At 43.6% G+C, this 21,712-nt stretch overlaps 2 protein-coding genes and 1 long non-coding RNA gene across 5 annotated transcripts in view; 2 read left to right on the top strand and 1 right to left on the bottom strand.

Annotated features, from left to right (window-relative positions):
- Positions 1–4,504: 4,504 nt before the first annotated feature.
- The window catches only part of LOC129699504 (serine/arginine-rich splicing factor 7-like), a 33,410-nt gene continuing 16,202 nt past the window's right edge, over positions 4,505–21,712 (top strand). The window contains exon 1 of one of the 3 annotated variants that reach the window (XM_055639360.1): positions 4,505–4,532. In XM_055639360.1, the coding sequence (XP_055495335.1) occupies positions 4,520–4,532 (13 nt within the window). In that variant the 5' untranslated portion in view covers positions 4,505–4,519. Of the gene's footprint in view, positions 4,533–15,206; positions 15,340–21,712 lie in introns of those variants that run through there. The other 2 variants (XM_055639358.1, XM_055639359.1) reach the window with 2 other exon arrangements.
- LOC129699506 (ADP-ribosylation factor 6-like) lies at positions 7,803–9,764 on the bottom strand. Its single transcript, XM_055639362.1, has one exon. The coding sequence runs from the start codon at positions 9,318–9,320 to the stop codon at positions 8,793–8,795; it is 528 nt and encodes a 175-aa protein (XP_055495337.1). The 5' UTR covers positions 9,321–9,764; the 3' UTR covers positions 7,803–8,792.
- On the top strand, positions 17,404–18,770 carry LOC129699510 (uncharacterized). The gene is made up of 2 exons (XR_008723858.1): positions 17,404–17,827; positions 17,973–18,770. It is a non-coding gene; the product is annotated as an uncharacterized LOC129699510 (long non-coding RNA).

Below are 21,712 nucleotides of genomic sequence, written 5' to 3'. Positions count from 1 at the left end.
GGATTAAAGGCCGATAAATCTCCAGGGCCAGATAGGCTGCATCCCAGAGTACTTAAGGAAGTAGCCCCAGAAATAGTGGATGGATTAGTGATAATTTTTCAAAACTCTTTAGATTCTGGAGTAGTTTCTGAGGATTGGAGGGTAGCTAATGTAACCCCACTTTTTAAAAAGGGAGGGAGAGAGAAAACGGGGAATTACAGACCAGTTGGTCTAACCGGTAGTGGGGAAACTGCTCGAGTCAGTTATTAAAGATGGAATAGCAGCCCATTTGAAAAGTGGTGAAATCATTGGACAAAGTCAGCATGGAGTTATGAAAGGTAAATCATGTCTGACGAATCTTATAGAATTTTTCGAGGATCTAACTAGTGGATAAGGGAGAACCAGTGGATGTGTTATATCTGGACTTTCAGAATGCTTTCAACAAGGTCCCACATAAGAGATTAGTATGCATTAGATTAGTGTGGGGGGTTCAGTATTGATGTGGATAGTGAACTGGCTGGTAGACAGGAAGCAAAGAGTAGGGGTAAACGGGTCCTTTTCAGAATGGCAGGCAGTGACTAGTGGGGTACCGCAAGGCTCGGTGCTGGGACCCCAGACATTTACAATATATATTAATGATTTGGACGAGGGAATTGAATGCAACATCTCCAAGTTTGCGGATGACACAAAGCTGGGAGGCAGCGTTAGCTGTGAGGAGGATGCTAGGAGGCTGCAAGGTGAATGGATAGGTTGGATGAGTGGGCAAATGCATGGCAGATGCAGTATAATGTGGATAAATGTGAGGTTATCCACTTTGGTGGCAAAAACAGGAAAGTAGACTGTTATCTGAATGGTGGCCGATTAGGAAAAGGGGAGATGCAACGTGATCTAGGTGTCATGGTACACCAGTCATTGAAAGTAGGCATGCAGGTGCAGCAGGCAGTGAAAAAAGCGAATGGTATGTTAGCATTCATAGCAAAAGGATTTGATTATAGGAGCAGGGAGGTTCTACTGCAGTTTTACAAGGTCTTGGTGCGACCACACCTGGAGTATTGCGTGCAGTTTTTGTCTCCTAACCTGAGGAAATACATTCTTGCCATAGAGGGAGTACTGAGAAGGGTCACCAGACTGATTCCTGGGATGTCAGGACTTTAATATGAAGAAAGACTGGATAGACTCGGCTTGTACTCGCTAGAATTTAGAAGATTGAGGGAGGATCTTATAGAAACTTACAAAATTCTTAAGGGGTTGGACAGGCTAGATGCAGGATGATTGTTCCCGATGTTGGGGAAGTCCAGAACAAGGGGTCACAGTTTAAGTATAAGGGGGAAATCTTTTAGGACGGAGATGAGAAAAACATTTTTCACACAGAGAGTGGTGAATCTCTGAAATTCTCTGCCACAGAAGGTAGTTGAGGCCACAGTTCATTGGCTATATTTAAGAGGGAGTTAGATGTGGCCCTTGTGGCTAAAGGGATCAGGGGGTATGGAGAGAAGGCAGGTGCAGGATACTGAGTTGGATGATCATATTGAATGGCGGTGCAGGCTTGAAGGGCCGAGTGGCCTACTCCTGCACCTATTTTCTATGTTTCTACCACCACTCGACATTTTCCACATCAGTAGATTAAAATGAAGCCACAACAAAAAGCAAGAAAATATCTTAATTAAACGGCATACCTTTTGCTTTGTCCTGCACTTGCGATCCGTGATGTTGAAGGTGTTTTTAGTCGCGTTTAACTTCAATCCAGCAGAAACGGAAGCACAATCGTAGAACGTATTTTCTTCATCAGGTAGCATCTTTGAGTAGCAATCCGAGCAAATTCCGCTCGGACAACGGATACAAACCTCACCTGCATTTTAATCCCGCCCCCCAAAGCCTCCTGCATCGCAAGCACAGCGCCACTGATGGTAGGTTTTGTAACGACACCACTACGGCACATCGTCACTGATTGCAGGTTTTGTAACAACGCCACTTTGTCAAAAATATTATGCACACTAATGGTAGGTTTTGTAACAACGCCACTTTGATGGCCTCGGCCCCCTAGATCTCGACGCCCTAGGCTTTAGCCTATGAAACCTATACGTAAATCCGGCTCTGTCTAAGGCCCTTCACAGAGCAAGCTGTAAGTTTGCTGTGAAATGTCAGTGTCTGCTGAGTTCAGAGGTTCTGGCGAAGACTATGAATTCCTGATTTCTGTCTCAAGGTTACACCTTCACTTCAGTGTCACAGTCACCACTTGCTGTGTATTAACTAAATGAGCTGCGACTAATTGAAATTAAGACCATTGTCAAGGTAAGCTTAATTTCTTTCAAAACATATTTACAAAAGATTATCAAGATGCAGCTTTAAAAAAATAACAATGTTGACATGGTTAAACATTTCCATTACCACATAGAGTTATGCATCAGGGAAACAGGCCTTCAAACCACTTGCTAATTTTTACTACGGACATACAGTCACTCTACACCTCCATCCCCAACAGGAAGGCCTTAAAGCCCTCCATTTCTTCCTCGACCACAGAACCAGCCAATTTCCCTCTACTAACACTCTCCTCTCCCTCGCGGAGCTGGTCCTCACTCCTAACAACTTCTCTGACTCGCCCCTCTTCCACAAAATCAAAGGCATAGCTATGGGCACTCTCTTGGGCCCCAGCTATGCCGGCCTCTTGGTAGGGTACGTTGAACATTCCCTGTTCCAGGCGTACAAGGCCCTATCCCAAAACTCTATCTCCGTTACATTGACGACTGCATTGGTGCTACCTCCTGCACCCATCACGGAACTTATGGACTTCATTAACTTTACTACTAATTTCCATCCTGCACTCAAATTTACTTGGACACCTCTCTCCCCTTTCTTGATCTCACCGTCTCCATAACAGGAGATAGACTATTGACCAAGGTCTATTATAAACCTACTGATTCCCACAACTATCGATACTACACTTCTTCCCACCCTGCTTCCTGCAAAGACTTTATCCCCTACTCCCAATTCTTTTGTCTACACCGCATCTGAACCCAAGAAGATGTGTTCCATGCCAGGATATCGGAGATGTCCTCATTCTTTAGGGAACGGGGGTTCCCCTATTTCATCATAGACGTGGCTCTCACACGTGTCTCCTCAGAACCCTGCAGCTCTGCTCTTGCTCCCCCTCCCCCTAGTCGCAACATCAGCCGACGCATACAACACATAATCCTCCGACATTTTCGCCACCTCAAACAGGATCCCACTGGTCACATGTCCCCATCTCCACCCCGCTCTGCCTTCCGCAGAGACTGTTCCCTCCGCAACTCCCTGGTTAACTTATCCCTTCCCACCCAAACCACCCCCTCCCCAGGTACCTTCCCCTGCAACCGCAGGAGATGCAACACCTGTCACTATACCTCCTCCCTCGACTCTGTCCAGGGACACCGACAATCCTTTCAGGTTGGGCAGCGGTTCACTTCCACCTCCTCCAACCTCATCTACTGTATCCATTGTTTAAGGTGAGGACTCATACATCGGCAAGACAAAACGTAGATTGGGCAATCATTTTGCTGAACACCTTCGCTCAGTCTGCCTGGACCGACCTGATCTCTCGTTTGCCAAACACTTTAATTCCCCTTCCCACACTGACCTTTCTGCCCTGTCAGAGTGAGGTCAAACGCATATTAGAGGAACAGCATATCATATTTTGCTTGGGCAGCTTATAACCCAGTGATATGAATATTGATTTCTCTAACTTTAAGTAACCCTTGCATTCCCTCTCTCCATCCTTCCCCCACCCAAGTCGTACCAACTTCAATCTTGTTGAGTATCATTGTCCGTACTCGTTCTCACCTAGGGCACAGCTAACAATGGTCTGTTACCTTTATCATTGTTACTTTTTTGCATATTGTTCAACATGTAAATATAAAACATTAAATTGTTTTATATTTCTCTACATCACCGTCTATATCTATAATTTGCCTTTCCCTTGACCCGAAACGTCACCTATTCCTTTTCTCAGATGCTGTCTGATCCAGTGAGTTACTCCAATCTTTTGTGTTTACCTTTGGCCCAACTTGTTCATACCGACCAAGATACCCCATCTACACTAGTCTAATTTGTCTGCATGTACTTGTCCAAATGTGTTTTAAATGTTAATATTTTACCTGCTTTAACTACCTCCTCTGGCAGCCTGTTCCATATTTCTACCACCCTCTGTGTGAAAAAGTTGCCCCTCAAGTTCCTGTTGAATCTTTCCCCTCTTGGTTTAAACCTATGCCCTCTGGTTCCTGATTTCCTACCCTTGGTAAAAGACTCTATACATTCACCCTATCTATTCCCCTCATGATTTTATACACCTCCATATAGGTCACCCCTCAGCCTCCTATGCTCCAGAGGAAACAGTCCTATCTTATCCAGCCTCTCCTTATAACCCAAACCCATTAACATCCTCGAAATCTTTTATTGCAGCCTTTCCTGTTTAATGACATCCTTCCTATAGCAGGGCGACCAGAACTGTACACAGTATTCCAAATATGGCCTTACCAACGACTTGAACATACACAGAGAAAATGCAATGACATGTAAAGGTATCAGCCAACTCAAATTATTTATTTTCGATTTTAAATTGCGGTGAGTAAGTTTGACACTGGAAGCAGACGTGGGGTTGGTGAAAATGTAGATTTTTACAGCTGGCACTGTGACAAGAATAGACCATTTAATTTTCCTTGTGGACGTTATTGGTCTGAAAAAAAGTCCCTGAAATGTGGCAACGCCCTTTTATGTCTTTTCTCCAGAGAATGTTCCCTTGTAGATTTTTAAATAGCAAGCATACTTGGAACAGCAGTAATTTGAAATGCTCAGTTTAAAATGTGAATGATTTTTTTTTACCTGAGTTTTGTAGTTATCACTGAACAGTCTTCCACAAGATAGGGTGTAGTCCTGATCTTCAAACCTATCTCATTGCGGACCTTGGACCTTTTCTCTGTAACTGCAACACAGGAACACTATATTCTGCACTCTAGTGTTTTTCTCTTTACACTACCAGCTGTACTTATGTTTGGATTGATAGTACTCATGTACAGTATGATCTGATATAATGGAATAGCACGCAAACAAAAGCTTTTCACTGTATCTTTGTACAATGACAAAATAAACCAATACCAATTTAGTTTTGAAGTTTGAAAGATATAGCACAGAAACTGGCTTTTTGGAGCATCGATAACCCGTTCACATTAGTTCTATGTTATCCCACTTTTGCATCCACTCCTCACACACTTTGTGTCTTTATTCGATTTAAACCAGCATCTGCAGTTCTTTCCTACATATAACCTATAAACACGTATGTCTTCAGGATGTGGAAGGAAATCTCCACGGAATGCAACATAACGGAAAACCCACGTGGTCATAGGGAAATCACGCAAACTCCACACAGACAGCAGCCGAGGTCAGGATCAAACCCGGGTCTCTGGTGCTGTGAGGCAGTAGCTCTGCCAGCTGCACCGCTGTGATGCCCACACTATTCTTCCAAACCAGATAATGTAAATACTCAGTAGTTAACCTACAAACCAGCTCTATCAGCTACACCATTGTGCTGTCCAATCTATCTCTCCTTGCATTGAGATATAGTCTGTCAGATTTCACTCACTCTATATCTTCAAGGCTGACGCCACTCCCGGCTCTCACTATCTCCCCAGCCGCTTCCAGGCTGGACCTGCTACTGTCACAGCCAGCCCATACAGCTTCCTCAGCTATTTCCAGGCCGTGCCTGCCGCTGCCATCGCCGACCTTTACCTTCACTCCGGCCGCCCATCAAATCACCTATCCATGTTCTCCAGACACGCTGCCTGTCCTGCTGAGTTACTCCAGCAATTTGTACCTTTTTGTGTATAAACCAGCATCTGCAGTTCTTTGTTTCTATTACACAGAAATCCCTTACTCAGTTAGAGCGGACAATCGGCCATAAGGGACACCATTCCCCCCCCCCTCCCCCACATGGTCCATTGTAACGTGGGTTACTGTACTCAAAAATCAATGTGCAAATAGCAAATGCTTTCTGATAGATTCAGTGGTCTCATAGAAGCATGCTCTCACTTTATTAGTAGACAAACAAGAATCAGAGGACATAGATTTAAGGTGAGAGAGGAAAGAAAGACCTGAGGGGCAACTTATCCATGCTGAGGGTGGTGGGTATATGAAACGAGCTGCCAGAGGAGGTAGTTGAGGTGGGTACTATAACAACATTTAAAAGACATTTGAACAGGAACATGGATAGGAAAGGTTTAGGGGGATATGGGCCAAACGCGGGCAGGTGGGACTAGCTTAGATGGAACATCTTGGTTGACATGGAGGAGTTGAGCTGAAGGGCCTTTTTCCATGCTGTATGGTTAGAAGGATCTGGAATGGAACATAACAACCGTTGACCCACAGTGCATGTGTCAAACATAGGCGTTGGAACAAAAGAATTACAATATTTAATTGGTAATTATGAGTCCTTTGTGAGGACACTATTCTACTAGTATGGACTGTTCCTTTCTGTTGTAACCACAGCAAAGCCAAACAGCACACATACTGCTTCAGTAACCTTTGGAGCACCATAACAAAATGTTCCTGGTAATCTCAAATGCCCAAATTGACAGCAATTGTTCGGGACAATTCACCAGAATCTCTTTAGGATCTGGTTTGAGCATCTTCCTTATTTGTTTTGAGAGTGTATATTTAAACCCTAAAGTCAGTAACTGTTTAGTTTAGAGATACAGTATGGAAATAGGCCCTTTGGCCCATCGGGTCTGCATTTACTCACCCGTTCACACCACTGCTACGTTATCCCACCTTTTCAACCATTCCCTACACACTGGGTGCAATTTAGAGGCTAATTAACTTACAAAATGACAAGTCTTTGGGATGTGAGAGGAAATCGGAGCAACAGGAGAAAACCCACAATGTCACAGGGAGAACATGCAAACCACAGAAATGGCACCTGAGGTCAGGTCTCTGGCGCTATGTGGCAGCAGCTCTACCAGCTGCACCACTGTGTTCGGTACATCCCCCCCGGACTGCCATCGAAAGAACAATCCGTCATTGCAGTATGATTAACGTGAAACTCAGCAATAGCCACAGGTTTCTGAAGCAGGACATACTGATTCAGATTTTGCAGTTATGTACTTTTCTGGTTTAATGGGAAATCACATTACTTTCTGAATTAATAGCAAATCTGTAAGATTATTAAAATAAATATACCTTGTGTCTTATATTTTGACATTTTACACATAAACAGGAGTGTAACAAAACAGTAATATTATCACAGCAAAAAAGGACAAAGTGCTGGAGTAATTCAGCGGGTCAGGCTGTATCTCTGGAGAACAAGGATAGGTGATGTTTCAGGTCAGTACCCTTCTTCAGGCACCAAACTGGGAGGATAGAGGCCACGAGGCACAAGATGGAGGCAAAGGCAAGCACTGAGGAAACACATGTGGTTTTAGTAGCAAGTCTGGGTCAGAACACAGTCGTAGAGCAGGAGAGCAGCAGGAATCACAGAGGGGGAGCAGTGAGAAAGGGTGTTACAGAACTCCCACTAGAGTTACTCCCACAAAATGCTGGAGTAACTCAGCTGGTCAGGCAGCATTTGTATAACTCTCTTGAGTTCCTCCAGCATTTTGTGTATTGATCAAGATTCCAGCATCTGCAGTTTCTTGGGTCACCAAAATGATTAATCTCTTCAATTCTTTATAAAATGAAATAACATATTCCTACTGCAAAATAAAGATTAAAAAGTCTGAAGATGTGTCCTGACCTGAAACTTCACCTATCCATGTTCTCCAGTGATGCTGTCTGACCACTTATTTACTACAAACACATTAAAAAAATCTATGTTCTGCGAAAAGAATCCTCCCAGACATGTAACAACTATGGCTCGAAATAAATTCTGAACGCTACATGGTGCTTAAGAGTTTGACCACAGAGACAAATTAAAAATACAGTTTGTGTAAAGTTACTTTTCAGGAAACCTCCAATGAACTTTATAACCTGAAATCAATTAGTAAAACATTTTCATCCTATAGCTTATCTTTAAAATGTAATAAAAGTAATTTAAACTGCACAGCTGGGTATCAGCCCTTCTGTTAGTACATTAACAGTACAAGGGAGAAACAATTATATTCATCACATACCAATTTAAAGCAAAAAACACAAAGTGTCCTGACCAAAATTTCAGTGTCTGCAGTCTTTTCAAGATGCAAGGGACTTGCGCCTAGAAACAGCCTGCCCGAGGCCATGTTGAATCAATTCCACGTCAAGACCTCCAAGCTGAAAACAGGGAGTGTGGAATTTTTTGTGTAGAAAGTCTATGAAGTTTTGAACATTCTTCTCAAATTGCATTAAGCCGGAAAGAGTGCCGAAGAGATTTACGAGGATGTTGCCAGTACTCAAGGGCCTGAGCAAAAGGGCGAGGCTAAGACTTTATTCCTTGGAGCACAGGAGGCTAAGGGATAAACTTATAGAGGTGTATAAAATCATGAGGGGAATAGATAGGGTGAATACAGTCATTTACTCAGAGTTGGGGAATCAAGACCCAGATAACATAGGTTTAAGGTGAGAGGGGAGAGATCTAATAGGAACCTGAGGTGCAACTTTTTCACACAGAGGGTGGTGAGTATATGGAATAAGCTGCCAGACGAGGTAGTCGAGGCAGATACAATAAAAACAATTAAAGGACATTTGGGGAGGTACATGGATAGGAAATGTTTAGAGGAATATGGACCAAATGCAAGGAAGTGGGATAAGCCTAGATGGGGCATCTTGGTTAGCATGAACGAGTTGGGCTGAAGGAGCTGTTTCCATGCGGTAGGACTCTATGTCTTAAAGTTAGAGGTGAGCCAGGTCAACCCTTCGTAGAGTCCATCTCCAGTGGTGGCCGAGGAAGGTTGAACGTACCAGTTGCGATCTCGTATCCTGGTCAGTCCCAGTTTCTCCTGAATCTCGTGGGGCTTCATGGCCTCGGGCAGGTCCTGCTTGTTGGCGAAGATAAGGATGACAGCATCGCGCATCTCCCTGTCATTAATGATACGGTAGAGCTCTTGCCTGGCCTCGTCGATTCGGTCCCGATCAGCGCAGTCCACCATGAAGATTAGGCCCTGGGTTCCCGTGTAGTAGTGGCGCCAGAGAGGCCGGATCTTGTCCTGCCCCCCCACGTCCCAGACATTGAACCTGACATTCCTGTAGGTGACTGTTTCCACGTTGAAGCCGACCGTTGGGATGGTGGTGGTGGGTTGTCCAAGCTTGAGCTTGTACAGGACCGTGGTCTTGCCAGCAGCATCCAGACCCAGCATCAGAATACGCATCTCCTTGCTTCCAAATATCTTTGAAAAGAATTTGCCCATTTTCTCTTTCACCCCTCCCCAATCAATATCAAGCACGACAAGTTAAACTTCAACAGGGTAGCGCATTCTCTGGAGAAAATGTCAGAAGACCAGCCTTGTCGAGAATTGATAGTTGAATAGAAAGCAGCCTGTTTCTGGGCGAGCTACCAGCTACAGCACGAGCAATGCTGAAGAAAGATTTCTGTCACTTCCTTCTGCTGCCTCCAGACCCACGCTGAAAAGGGAAAACTTTTCTTCCTGAGCTAACAGTTCGGATTGTAGCAGTTCATCTCCGTTTTACGAGGAGGAAGTTGCTCAGCTTCAGAAGTCTATTGTCCTCGCTACTGCCGAGGGGAGGGCGATTTTTAAGGCTGGCGACCCTTAAAGTAACAGTGCAGATTTCAAACAAGTGCAGACTGACTGTGAAACAACTCGTTCGCTCTGCTCTTACACTCGTGGTTTGAGGCTTACCTCAGGCTGGTCGAAGACGCCTGCTGGCAAGACTGAAAGTTGCACCATCTGCAGTTTCTTCAAGAGTTCAAAGTCAAGAGTGTTTAGTTGGCGTACCAAAACAGAAGTGTGTTTCTTACTTGCTGCAGCTTTACAGGCCTGTTGACACAGTACTTATAGATAACATTATAAAACAAACAAAGTTCCATAAATTAAAAAAGCAATCTTATTGCAAAACAAAACAAAAGCCCCAAGTCCCTCATACAACCAAGGCAGTCTATAGTTCAGAGTTTAGTTGATATTTGCAGTATTCATATGCAGTTAAAGCATTTGGGAAGAAGCTGTGAACCTGGAGAGTGAAATTAGAATAGACAAAATGCTGGAGATTAGTTGATGAGGTTACTGTTGTGCATTGTTCAAGAACCTGATGGTTGCTGGGAAGAAGCTGTTCTAGAACCTGGAGGTCACGGTTTTCAGGCTCCTGGATCTTCTTCCGGAATGTAACAGTGAGGTGAGAGCGTGGCCAGGGTTGTGTGGGTCATTAATAATGTTGGCAGCCTTTTTGAGGCAGTGCCCCTCCCTTTGATGAGAAAGTTCCTCATTCATATGCATTGTTGAATAAAAGTAAAGGCAAATAAATGAAATAAATTCAATGGAGACTCAAGAAGCTGCAGATGCTGGAATCTTGTGCAAAAAACGAAGTGTTGGAGGAACTCAGTGGGTCGGACAGCATCCGTGGAGGGAGGTGGAAGGGAGGGGGTTTAGTTTAGTTCAGTTTATTTATTATCATGTGTACCGAAGTATAGTGAAAAGCTTTCAGGGGGGAAACAGGGGGGACTAAAAGAAATGTATGAAACATGCTTTCTGGGGTGGTGGTAGAGGCACATACGATAGTGGTATTTAATAGAATTTTTGATAGGCGTATGAATATTTAGAGAATGGAGCAATATGGATCACATGCAGGATAATAAGCGTTCACCTTGGCATCATGTTTGGTACATTGTGGGCTAAAGGACATGTATAATGCCGTATTATTCTATGATGTATATAATATTTGGTTATGCATGATGAAATTGAAACATATTTCTCATGAATGGCCCTTGGAATTATTCTGGATTATCAGTATGGCCTACTCCATAAAAAATATTGCATGCTGTTGTTTTAGTCATTTTTAGTGATATATCAAATTATTCACGTTTGGTGGATGAGTTACGCAAGATTTGTTCTTACATGCTGTTTATGATTCAGCTTTACTTGTATATAGTTAACAAAAGTTAGTTTGTCCATGCAAATATTAATTGTATTAAAGTGAATAGAACTTTAAGAGATGGGCTAATTATCATGTTTAAGAGATAGGCTAATTATTGTTGAAAGAAAGCAAAGGAGGTGCGCTAGGACCCTGGGAGCCCTCAAGACAGGTCATGTTCTGTGCAATGCAGACTCCCAGTATTGTATGTACCAGGGCATCCTGATTAAACCAGTCAAACGAAAACTCCTACCAATCAAGGTAGGAGTGTTCATCGGTGAATATTAATATCGTACTGTGCTTTGAGTATTATTGGGCAGATGTAAATCCTCCAGTGTGGGGAACAGAATAATTATAACAATATTCCAGCAGTGTTGATTTACATTAGTCAGTGTTCTAGTTTATTTTTAATTCTGTGCGTTGGAATCTTTGGTCATTGAAAAAGGTTAACAATTTCCAGCATTTTTTGTTTTTATTTTAAGATCTGGCTTGAGTCTGGCGCACAAGGTCAATCAACAGAAAATCTGTTGGTTAATCTGATTTGGAGGAGGTGTTTTGTTGTCATGGTGACTTCCAGAACAATGTATTTGGAACCTGCATAAACATTGCAGAAGATTAACGTGCTCAATGTGATTTGAGTTTAAAATTCCTTTGATCATTTTCCCAATTGTGGGCAATTTACCAGGCAAAATTGTGAACACTTTATTTCTTCTATATATTGTAATTTGATTGCAAGATTTTGAATGATACCTCAAATACGTGTCAAAATTCATCACTCTAATCCCAAATAAAGCATAGACTATGTGTAATAATCTTCGTCCATGGAAACAGGCCCTTCAGCCCAACTCGCCCATAGTGATCAAGATGCCCCATCTATGCTAGTTGCCCCATATTCCTCTCAACCTTTCCGATACATGTACCTGTCCAAATATCTCTTAAATGTTGTTATTAGTACCTGCCACAACTACCTCCTCCAGCAGCTCGTTGCATCGACCCACCACCCTCCGTGTGAAAAGGTCTCTCTTAAATCTATCCTCTTATCACCTAAAACTATGTCCTCTGTTCTTGATTCCCCTTTTCCCCTTCTCCGGGTAAAATACTCTGTACTTTCACTGTATCTATTACCCTCATGATCTTATACACATTTATAAGATCACTCATAAATACACACACATATATATATCACACACACACACATAAATATATGATATATATATGTGTGTGTGTTTATGTGTGCGTGTTTGTGTATATATGTATCGTATTAAATATGCTTTATGTTTTAAAGACCAAATGATGAGCAGCATTGATTTAGAGATATTTGCTATAAAGATAGGTTGGTCAAATGGGATTGTTGGCTCTAGAATGTCAGAGGTTGTGCGGAGATCTGATTGAAGTATATAAAAGAACGAGCAAGTTCTGCAGATCCCGAGGTCACCGGCGCTCACCGGCTTGCTTTTGAAGAACTCGTCCGGCCGCTCCGCTCGCAAGACATTTGAAAAAAACCACGCTGTCTTCTTGCCCGCGCTGCCGGGAGCGAGTGATTATTGCGTTCGAGAACCAGCCCTCACCTCTGACGATGCGCCCCCCCCCCCCCCCCCCCCCCCCCCCTTCAAACCCTCCCCCCCCCCCCTCCCCTCTCCCCCCCCCCCCCCCCTCTGTCCCCCCTCTCTTCTTCCTCTGTCCCGCTCTCTGCCTGTGTTCCTCTCACCGCCTGTGTCCCTCTCTGTGTGCCTGTGTCTCTCTGTGTCCCTTTCTCCCCACTACCCTCCTCCGCACCTCCTCTCTCCCCTCTACTCTCCCTCTCCTCCCTCCCTGTGTGTGTGTGTGGGGTGGTTGGTGTGTGTGTGTGACGCCGCAGCCCCCCCCCCCCGCAACCACGCGTTGAGGGGACGGAACCCAACGGGTCCCCCTTGGTCTAATTATGTTTTAAAGACCAAATGATGAGCAGCTTTGATTAAGAGATATTTGCTATAAAGTGTTTGGTCAAACTTAGGATTGTTGGCTCTAGAAGGTACGAGGTTGTGTGGAGATCTGATTGAAGTATATAAAATGATGAGAGGCATAGATAGAGTAGACAGACAGAACCTTTATCCCAGGGTGCAAATGTGATGGTCTAGAGGGCATAGCTTTAAGATGAGAAGGGCAAGGCTTAAAGTACAAGTGCGGTACAAGGTGAGCGCTTGGAACATGTGGATATGCAGGGAATGGATCCGAGACATCACCTATTCATGTTGTGACCCGACCTGAAATATCACCTATCCATATTCTCCAGAGATGTTGCCGGACTCGCTGATTGACTCCGCAGTTCCTTGTGCCTACATCTCAGATACCTGAATGTTGTTTAGCTCTTGCTGCATATGGACACTGACTGCATAATTTGAGAAATGATTGTTAAATAAATTATCAGCAAAGCATTACCATAGCGCCTTACCATACATTATGGAAACAGTTGCTTCGTCCCTATGCTGACCAAGATGCCCCATCTACAATAGTCCCACCTGTTTATCTTTGACCTGCATCCCCCTAAACATTTCCTATACAAGTACCTGTCCAAATGCCCCTTAAATGTTATTTAAAATTATAGTTATTCAGAGCAGTAGAACATCCCCTCTCTTGCCTGAAGAAGGGTTTCGGCCCGAAACTTTGCCTATTTCCTTCGCTCCATAGATGCTGCTGCACCCGCTGAGTTTCTCCAGCTTTTCTGTGTAACCATCCCCTCTCTTGTATCCACCTGTCACTTGCCAGGCTTTGTCCTCCCCCCACTATCGTTTTGCAGCTTTCGCTCTCCGACTACAATGAGTTTACTACTACCTGTACTACTGCCACTGACTCATTGTATGTAGTGGGGTGGAAGATTGCAACCTTCATGTGGTCCGCCCTGTTTCGACGAATGCACAATCAAATAAGATCAAATAGAACAAGTTGTCCTACAACTTTAGGCTGTGCATGCCAAAGGAAAGAAGAAGATTGATTGTGGTACAATAATTCTACATGTAGTCAGTGAGGCAGCGACTCAACTGTGCTGTCCTGGAACCAACTTTCATAGCAACTCTGGGTGAAAATGTTGCCCCTGAGGTACCTCTTAAATATCTTTCTCATATCTTAGCCCCAGCCCTCTAATATTCCAAGTAAAATTAAAAGTGACGCTGCAGCTAGGTAGGATGGCGAAAGCAGCTTTTGGCACTGGCCATGTTATTTATTATATGTTCATTTGTGTATTATTGTGTTCCTGGGCCTGTATAAAGCTGTAACAAGTGAGATTGCCGTTGTTCATTTGCCAGCACATATGACAATTGAACGCTTGACTTTTAACAATTTAACTATCTTCTCAGGAGATGAAACCTATCAGCGTGTAGGACTTTTTTGTCTCACTTTTACTCAGGGAAAATTGCTTTTGAATGTTTAATTTCTGGTGTATTTCGTCAGAAATAACTTTTATTTCAAATATATAAACTTTATTTGTAATACGAATTATATATAAAAAAATAACCAATATGTAGTGGTTGTATATATAAACGACAACACGAGGGTTAACACGGAGCTGCTGGGCCGAAGGTACATCAAAACAGCGCTGCCGCTAGTTCGAGGCCTGAGCCTCGCAGACTCCGCTTTCCCTCCGCTGCCCGCCCAAAAACTACAATTGAGGGACGACATACCCGCTTCGCCCTGGCTCCTGCGACGCAGCGGAAGCCATTTTGGGTCGGAGATTGATTAACCAAAGCGATCAATATGGAGGCCGGCGGAATGGCGCCGACAGCCCATGTGACCGTGACTGTGACTACGCCCCCACCAACCGCCGAACGCTCACGTGACCTCAGCCCCGATCAAAGATCCCCGATTGCCAGCAGCCCACGTGACCTTCCACTTCCCTCGACCGCCAAACGCCCACGTGACCCTCCATTCAAGAACTCTTCACGTGACCCACCACTCCTAAATTGCCAGAAGCTCACCTGACTTCCACTCCATCAATCGCCCACGTGACCCTCCACGCCACCAACCAAAGATAATAGAGTGGAGGCCTTCGGCCCATCAGCTCCGCTCTATGATCTTTGCCAACAACCGACAGCCGCCCACGTGACACTCTATAACGTCAACCGCCGGACGCTCACGTGACCTGCACTTTCCCCAACCGCCAACTGCCGCCTTGCTCGCGAGCTCACCGCTGGCGCGCGAAGCGGAGGCGGGGTTCCAGCCGACGGTCCGGATGTGCCGAGCGGCCGCCTCCTCCCTTACCAACGCGCATGCGCACGCGGTGGAGGCGGGGATTCGCTCTCAGTTAATGGAGGACGGGCAGAGGGAAGAGTGAGTGTGTTATTATGTCCCGATACAACCGGTGCGGTGGAGGTGAGGATCCCCCCCCATTTTAATTAGTGAAGGAATACCCACACAGAAAGCACCCAAGCAGTTAAATCCCAACAGCGGCAACGCGCGGCGACAGCGCACTGGCCTCAGCATGGCGGGGGTCGGCGTCGCGTAATGGCGACCGATCGTCCTCCCACCTGGCGGCGCGCCCCCGTATTTAAGCGCGTTGTGTGTGTACGTGGGGGATTAGCTTTGAGAGAGAAACCTTCCCTGGATTTACCTCGACGGTTGAACTGTAGGGTTGTGGGGCAACTGAAAGTGAAAGCGACTGCGCGCGCTGTGTGGCGGGACGGGGCTGGCGGCGCTCCCCCTGCTCCCTCCATCCCCTCACACCCCAGCTCCGGCTTACACGTGTGACGGGGAAATGAGGGTGCTTATTTGATGGAGATGATAATACATCGTGGACCCAGAGGCACAGACGCAATAGTGGCATGTAAGAGACTTAGATAGACACATAGATGTGCAGGGAAATGCATCATGTGCGGACAGAGGGATTTCACTTGGCATCGTGTTCGGCACGGACAGTGTGGACCGATGGGCCTGTTTCTCTGTTGCACTATTCTATGTCTTAGGGAAATAAATGTGATGGGATACCACACCAATGGGCTGCTTAGTCCTTAGGTTAATTTCAAACTTCCTGAGTGTTGATGGCTTTGCGTTCACCCAGCCTAGAGGAGAAGACGGTTCAGGGGAGACCTTAGAGGCATAGGTAGGGTATAATATATTTTTTTGCTCCAGAATGGAAATGTCAAAAACTGGAGGGCATAACTTTGTTGGAGGGGACATTTTAAAGAGGGACAAATATTTTTTTACAGAGGGTGGTGTGCAACTAGAATGCACTGCCAGGGATGGTGGTGGAGGCAATACAATTTAAAAGGCTTGTCAATATTGATATGGATCACGTATAGGCAGAGGAGATTAGTTTAACTTGGCATGATGTTCAGCACAGACATTGGGCTGAAGGGCCTGTTCCTGTGATGTACATTTGTCATTGTTTTATGAACTCAGTGGGTCATGTAGCATCTGTGGAGGGAATGGAGAGACAACATTTTGAGATGGGACACTTCTCCATTGTTTTGACTTCTAGATTTTGGCAATGCTTTATGTAAGGGGGTGGATTGGATCTATTGCTGGAAATCCTGATCTTGGAGCTACAAAACAGTCAATTTTGACGATCTTGGGATATGGTAAACAACATTGTGACCCTTTGTTGACCATTGCACATTCTCATTTCTCCCTGCAATGGTGTGATTAACTTTTTTTAATACGGTTTAGATCAAATTGCTATGTATGACTGCCATGATCATTTCTGTCCTAGATTTTAGACATCTCGAAGGTCTGTCAAACCATGATATATTCAAAGGCTTCAATTAAAAAAAAAAATGATTACATTGAAAAAATATATACCCTGTAATGCTACTGTTATATATCTTGCATCTGCCAATCAAATTGTTAGATGTGACCTTCATTTAAGTAATTTTTTTTAATGAGCAGCGAGAAAACATTTTTAGAGAAATCTGTTGCTTTATATGGTGAGGCTGTTTCATAAATCAGTGCATAGAACAGTAATTACAAAATGATCATGAGGGATTCTGATCGTTATTGACATTTGCAAAATAATCACATTTTGGTGATAGATCTTTTGTCCTCGGATGTCTGCTGATTCTAACTTTTTTAATCTGAAATTTTTCTTGTGTTTCGTCATAAACTTCCCTTTTTTTAAATTGCAATAATGTATATTTTCCTCCTAAATATCTTTTCTCCAATCTTCCTAGAAACTTCACTCCAATCAAGTACACAAGCTTTGCCCCAATGGTATTACTTTCTTATCCAATGAGAAGGTTGTGCTTCAAGTATGAATTAAGAGAGATATGCCTATAATCTAGGTGGATTTGTAATTGTATTGTGCTCTCTTAAAGGTACTGTCTTTTAGATGAGACATTAAACCAAAACTCCGTTTACAAGCTCGGGTGGATGTCAAAAAAAACTTAGTCGGACTATTTCAAATTCTTGGACACTTTTAATAATTTTTCTTTGCAGGTTGGTTGTGTTTCTTTATTGCAATTGACAACTTTTCAAAACTATGTGGCATCTAATGTCACATGGATATGATCCCAATGTTGTATTTAGGTGTGTTAGTATGAAATAGTGGACAGATGGATACATGAAATGAAGTTTAAATGGGATTGTTATTGAAAATGGATAAATCTTAGCGCAGAGATAATTCTGAAATCTGATTCTTCATTCTTTGCAGGAATCTATTGTATGGTGGCTATTTCTGCTCCATTTAAACATGAATTGGTACATTTTGGAATTATAAGGCAGTTGGTTTAACTTTTAATGGACAAATTATTGGAAATCATTGCAAGCAAGATAAATTGGCGCAGTCAGTGTAAGTTGATGAAGGGAGTGTTGTGTCAGGCTATCTTTTGGCCCGCTTGCCTCCTGCAGATGCTGGTTTAAATCTAAGGTAGACACAAAATGCTGGAGTAACTCAGCGGGCAAGGCAGCTTCTCTGGAGAGAAGGAATGGACGACATTTCGGGTCTGAAGAAGGGTCTGGACCCGAAATGTCGCCCATTCCTTCTCTCCAGAGGTATTTCCTCACCCGCTGAGTTACACCAGCATTTTGGGTCTAGCATCGTTTGTTGTTTCCCGCAAGGATCCCATCACGAGTTACGTCTATTCCCATCCACCTTTCCACAGAGACCATTCTCTCCATGATTCACTGATCCACTTAATCCATCCCCTCACATACCTTTGTATTCCCTCAAACTTTTCCCTGCAACCATCGCTGGCCTAACACTTGTCCCTACACCTTCCTCGTCACCATCCAAGGATCTAAGCAACTCTTCCAGGTGAGACAGAGATACACGTACACCTCCTCCAACCTTGTGCATTTCATTTGGTGCTCTCAATGTGGTCTCTACATTGGCAAGACCAAGTGCTGTCTAGGTGACTAGATAATTACCCGCACTCTGTGCACCATGGCCACCTTGACCTCCAGTTGCATATCACTTAAGTTCCATTCTCACAACGACTGGTCTCTTGGATTTCTATACTGCCACGGTAAGGCCAAATACAAACCAGAAGTACACACTCAAATTCCAGTGAGACACAGGGAACGGCAGAGGCAGATTTACAAAATAAGACAGTATTGGAAGAACTCAGCGTGTCAGGCAGCATCAGTGGAGGGAATTGTTCAGACGACTTTCTAGCTAGGGACTCTAGACTAAAGGAGGTGTCCCAACCTGAAACGTCATCTGTCCATTCCCTCCACAGATGCTGCTTGGCCTGCTGAGTTCTTCCCACACTTTTTTTGTTCACGATTCAGCACTGGAGTTTCCCGTATCACACGCAAATCATAAATTCTACATAAATGACCCAAATTCTGCAAGATAGTCCAAAGAGAAAGACTGCAAAAAAAAACCAAGACATTATTACCAAAATACACAATTAGGAAACAAGTCTATGATAGTGCAAACCATTGTCTATCTATTTCCCTCCATTGATGCTGCAGTGTTCCTCCAGCAGTTTTTTTTTGTGCTTAATTCCAGCACCTGCAGTCTGTTGTCTCCAAATTGGATTCAAAATTGACACTGGCTGATTGCAAAGGGTAATGATTAGTTGTTAGCAGTGGGATGCCACTGGGTTCAGTATTTTCTTCCTTGCATTGTGTAATATAATAATTTAAACCTAAATTCAGGAAAAAAATTGCAGGATATAAACCTAATTGTAAAAATCTGCAATTAGGCAAAAATCTGGAGGGAAATAAAAGAGAGAAATGTTGAATAGAATTTAATCCCGGAGTGTTGGTTTTTGGGGAGGTGCAATAAGACAATGAAATATAAGGTAAATGGAAAGGATATTGGGTAGCATTATGGATGAGTGATGCAGAGAAAAGGGCATGCAAGATTTATTAGCTGGAACAAGGTTATATTAGAACTACAAAATTTGGGCAAAAATGTAATGTGCACAATTTTGGGAATATTGCAGGAGAGGAGGTATGCACTACGTGGATTGAAGACATTATCAGAACTTGAAAACTATAGCTATGAGAGATGATTGAGGGATCTAGAGAGAGGAAGGACAATTTACCTTGGCAGAGGGTGAAAACCTGGTGTTAAGATTTATAGTAATTAGCAGAAGGATGCCAGGCAAATTCTAAAGCATAGTTAGGACAAATCATTTAAAAAAGAACTGAAGATAGAAACAAAAAGCTGGAGTAACTCAATGGGATAGGCAGCATCTCTAGAGAGAAGGAATGGGTGATGTTTCGGGCCGAGACCCTTTTATGTATTTGAAGAATTGTGGTTAGAGTGCAAGTGCCTTTCTGGCTGACGCGGGTATGCTGAGTGAATGACATCCAATTTACAAACTTTCTGTGATTCTATGTGAGGTTGTTTGGGACATGGTGTGTGATAGTGGAGTAGTATAGTGATTATGTAAATTCTTCACTGTGGCCAGATTTGGTGCAAGTGACTTTGCGTGGCATATCTATTAATGTGAATTTTTGATTCTACAATTTTTTTAGATTTAATCATTTTATATTCTTCATTTGACAACATACTGTTCTTTTTTACTGGAATGCAATTCCTTATTATACTAAGAAACTGCAGACAAAGCTCCTCACTGTGATTAGTTTATGATTGTGATTGCATTATTTTCTAATATGTAAATGCATGTTGCATTCTTGTAATCTTGCTGTGCAAACTAATCCAGCTCTCCAATGAAGGTGCATACAAATATTGAGAGAGTAAGTACAATGAAATCCTCGTATGAGAAGTTGGTTCACTGTTATATATGGAACCTTTAATGTAAACAGTTAAGCTATGTCAAATTCAACTGAGTGTAGAATTTGTGTTTTCTTTTAAATTGGATATGGTTCTAGTACATATGGATGTTGGGAAAGGTTTGATTCCTCATTTGGCTTTTGACCAAGTTATTGAAATATCTTGAATAATCTGAAAAGCACAGTGGCTTTGCATTTTGACACAAAGTTTCTGCTCAGTTACTTGTTGTCAATATCTTCTCAAAAGTGCACAAAGTGCTGGAGTAACTCAGTAGTTCAGGCATCATTTCTGGAAAACATGGATAGATGACATTTTGGGTCGAGACATTTGTCACTTATCTGGACTTTCAAAAAGCCTTTGACAAGGTCCCCACAAGAGATTAGTGTACAAAATTAGAGTACATTGTATTGGGGGTAAGGTATTGACATGGATAGAGAACTGGTTGGCAGACAGGAAGCAAAGAGTAGGAATTAACGGGTCCATTTCAGAATGGCAGGCAGTGACTAGTGGGGTGCTGCAAGCCTTAGTGCTGGGATCCCAGTTATTTACAATATATATCAACGATTTAGATGAAGGAATTAAATGTAACATCTCCAAGTTTGCGGATGACTCAAAGCTGGTTGGTAGTGTGAGCAGCGAGGGGGATGCTATGATGTTGCAGGGTGATTTGGATAGTTTGGGTGAGTCGCATCAGTCACTGAAAGTAAGCATTCGGGTACAGCAGGCAGTGAAGAAAGCTAATGGCAATTGGCTTTCATTGCGAGAGGATTTGAGTTTAGGAGCAAGGAGGCCCTACTGCAGTTGTACAAGTCCCGGGAGAGACCGTACCTGGAGTATTGTGTGCAATTTTGGTCTAATTTGAGGAATTATTGCTATTGACAGAGTGCAGCGTAGGTTCCCCAGGTTAATTCCCGGGGTGGCGGGACTGACATGATGAAAGAATGGATCGATGGGGCTTGTATTCACTGGAATTTAGAAGGATGAGAGGGTGTCTTATAGAAACATATAAAATTGTTAAAGGATTGGACAGGCTAGATGCAGGAAAAATGTTCCAGTTGTTGGGGGAGTCTAGAACCAGGGGTCACAGTTTAAGAAGGTACACAAAAATGCTGGAGAAACTCAGCTGGTGCAGCAGCATCTATGGAGCGAAGGAAATGGGCGACGTTTCGGGCCAAAACCCTTCTTCAGACTGATGGGGGGTGAGAGGGAGAAGGAAGGAAAAAGGGAGGAGGAGGAGCCCGAGGGCGGGGGGATGGGAGGAGACAGCTCGAGGGTTAAGGAAGGGGAGGAGACAGCAAGGGCTAGCAAAACTGGGAGAATTCAACGTTCATGCCATCCGGACGCAAGCAACGCAGGTGGAATATGAGGTGCTGTTCCTCCAATTTCCGGTATTGCTCACTCTGGCAATGGAGGAGACCCAGGACAGAGAGGTCGGATTGGCAATGTGAGGGGAGTAAGTTTAAGAATATGGGGTAGGCCATTAAAGACTGGATGAGGAAAAACATTTTCACCCAGAAAGTTGTGAATCTGGAATTCTCTGCCAAAGAAGGCAATGGAGGCCAA

The sequence above is a fragment of the Leucoraja erinacea genome, chromosome 8 (assembly GCF_028641065.1).
Source record: "Leucoraja erinacea ecotype New England chromosome 8, Leri_hhj_1, whole genome shotgun sequence".
NCBI lineage: Eukaryota > Metazoa > Chordata > Chondrichthyes > Rajiformes > Rajidae > Leucoraja > Leucoraja erinaceus.
This window is presented reverse-complemented; position numbering and strand designations above follow the sequence as displayed.

Bases quoted from the DNA above. Each gene is read 5' to 3' on its own strand.
- LOC129699506 (XM_055639362.1), bottom strand. From the start codon at position 9,320: ATGGGCAAATTCTTTTCAAAGATATTTGGAAGCAAGGAGATGCGTATT.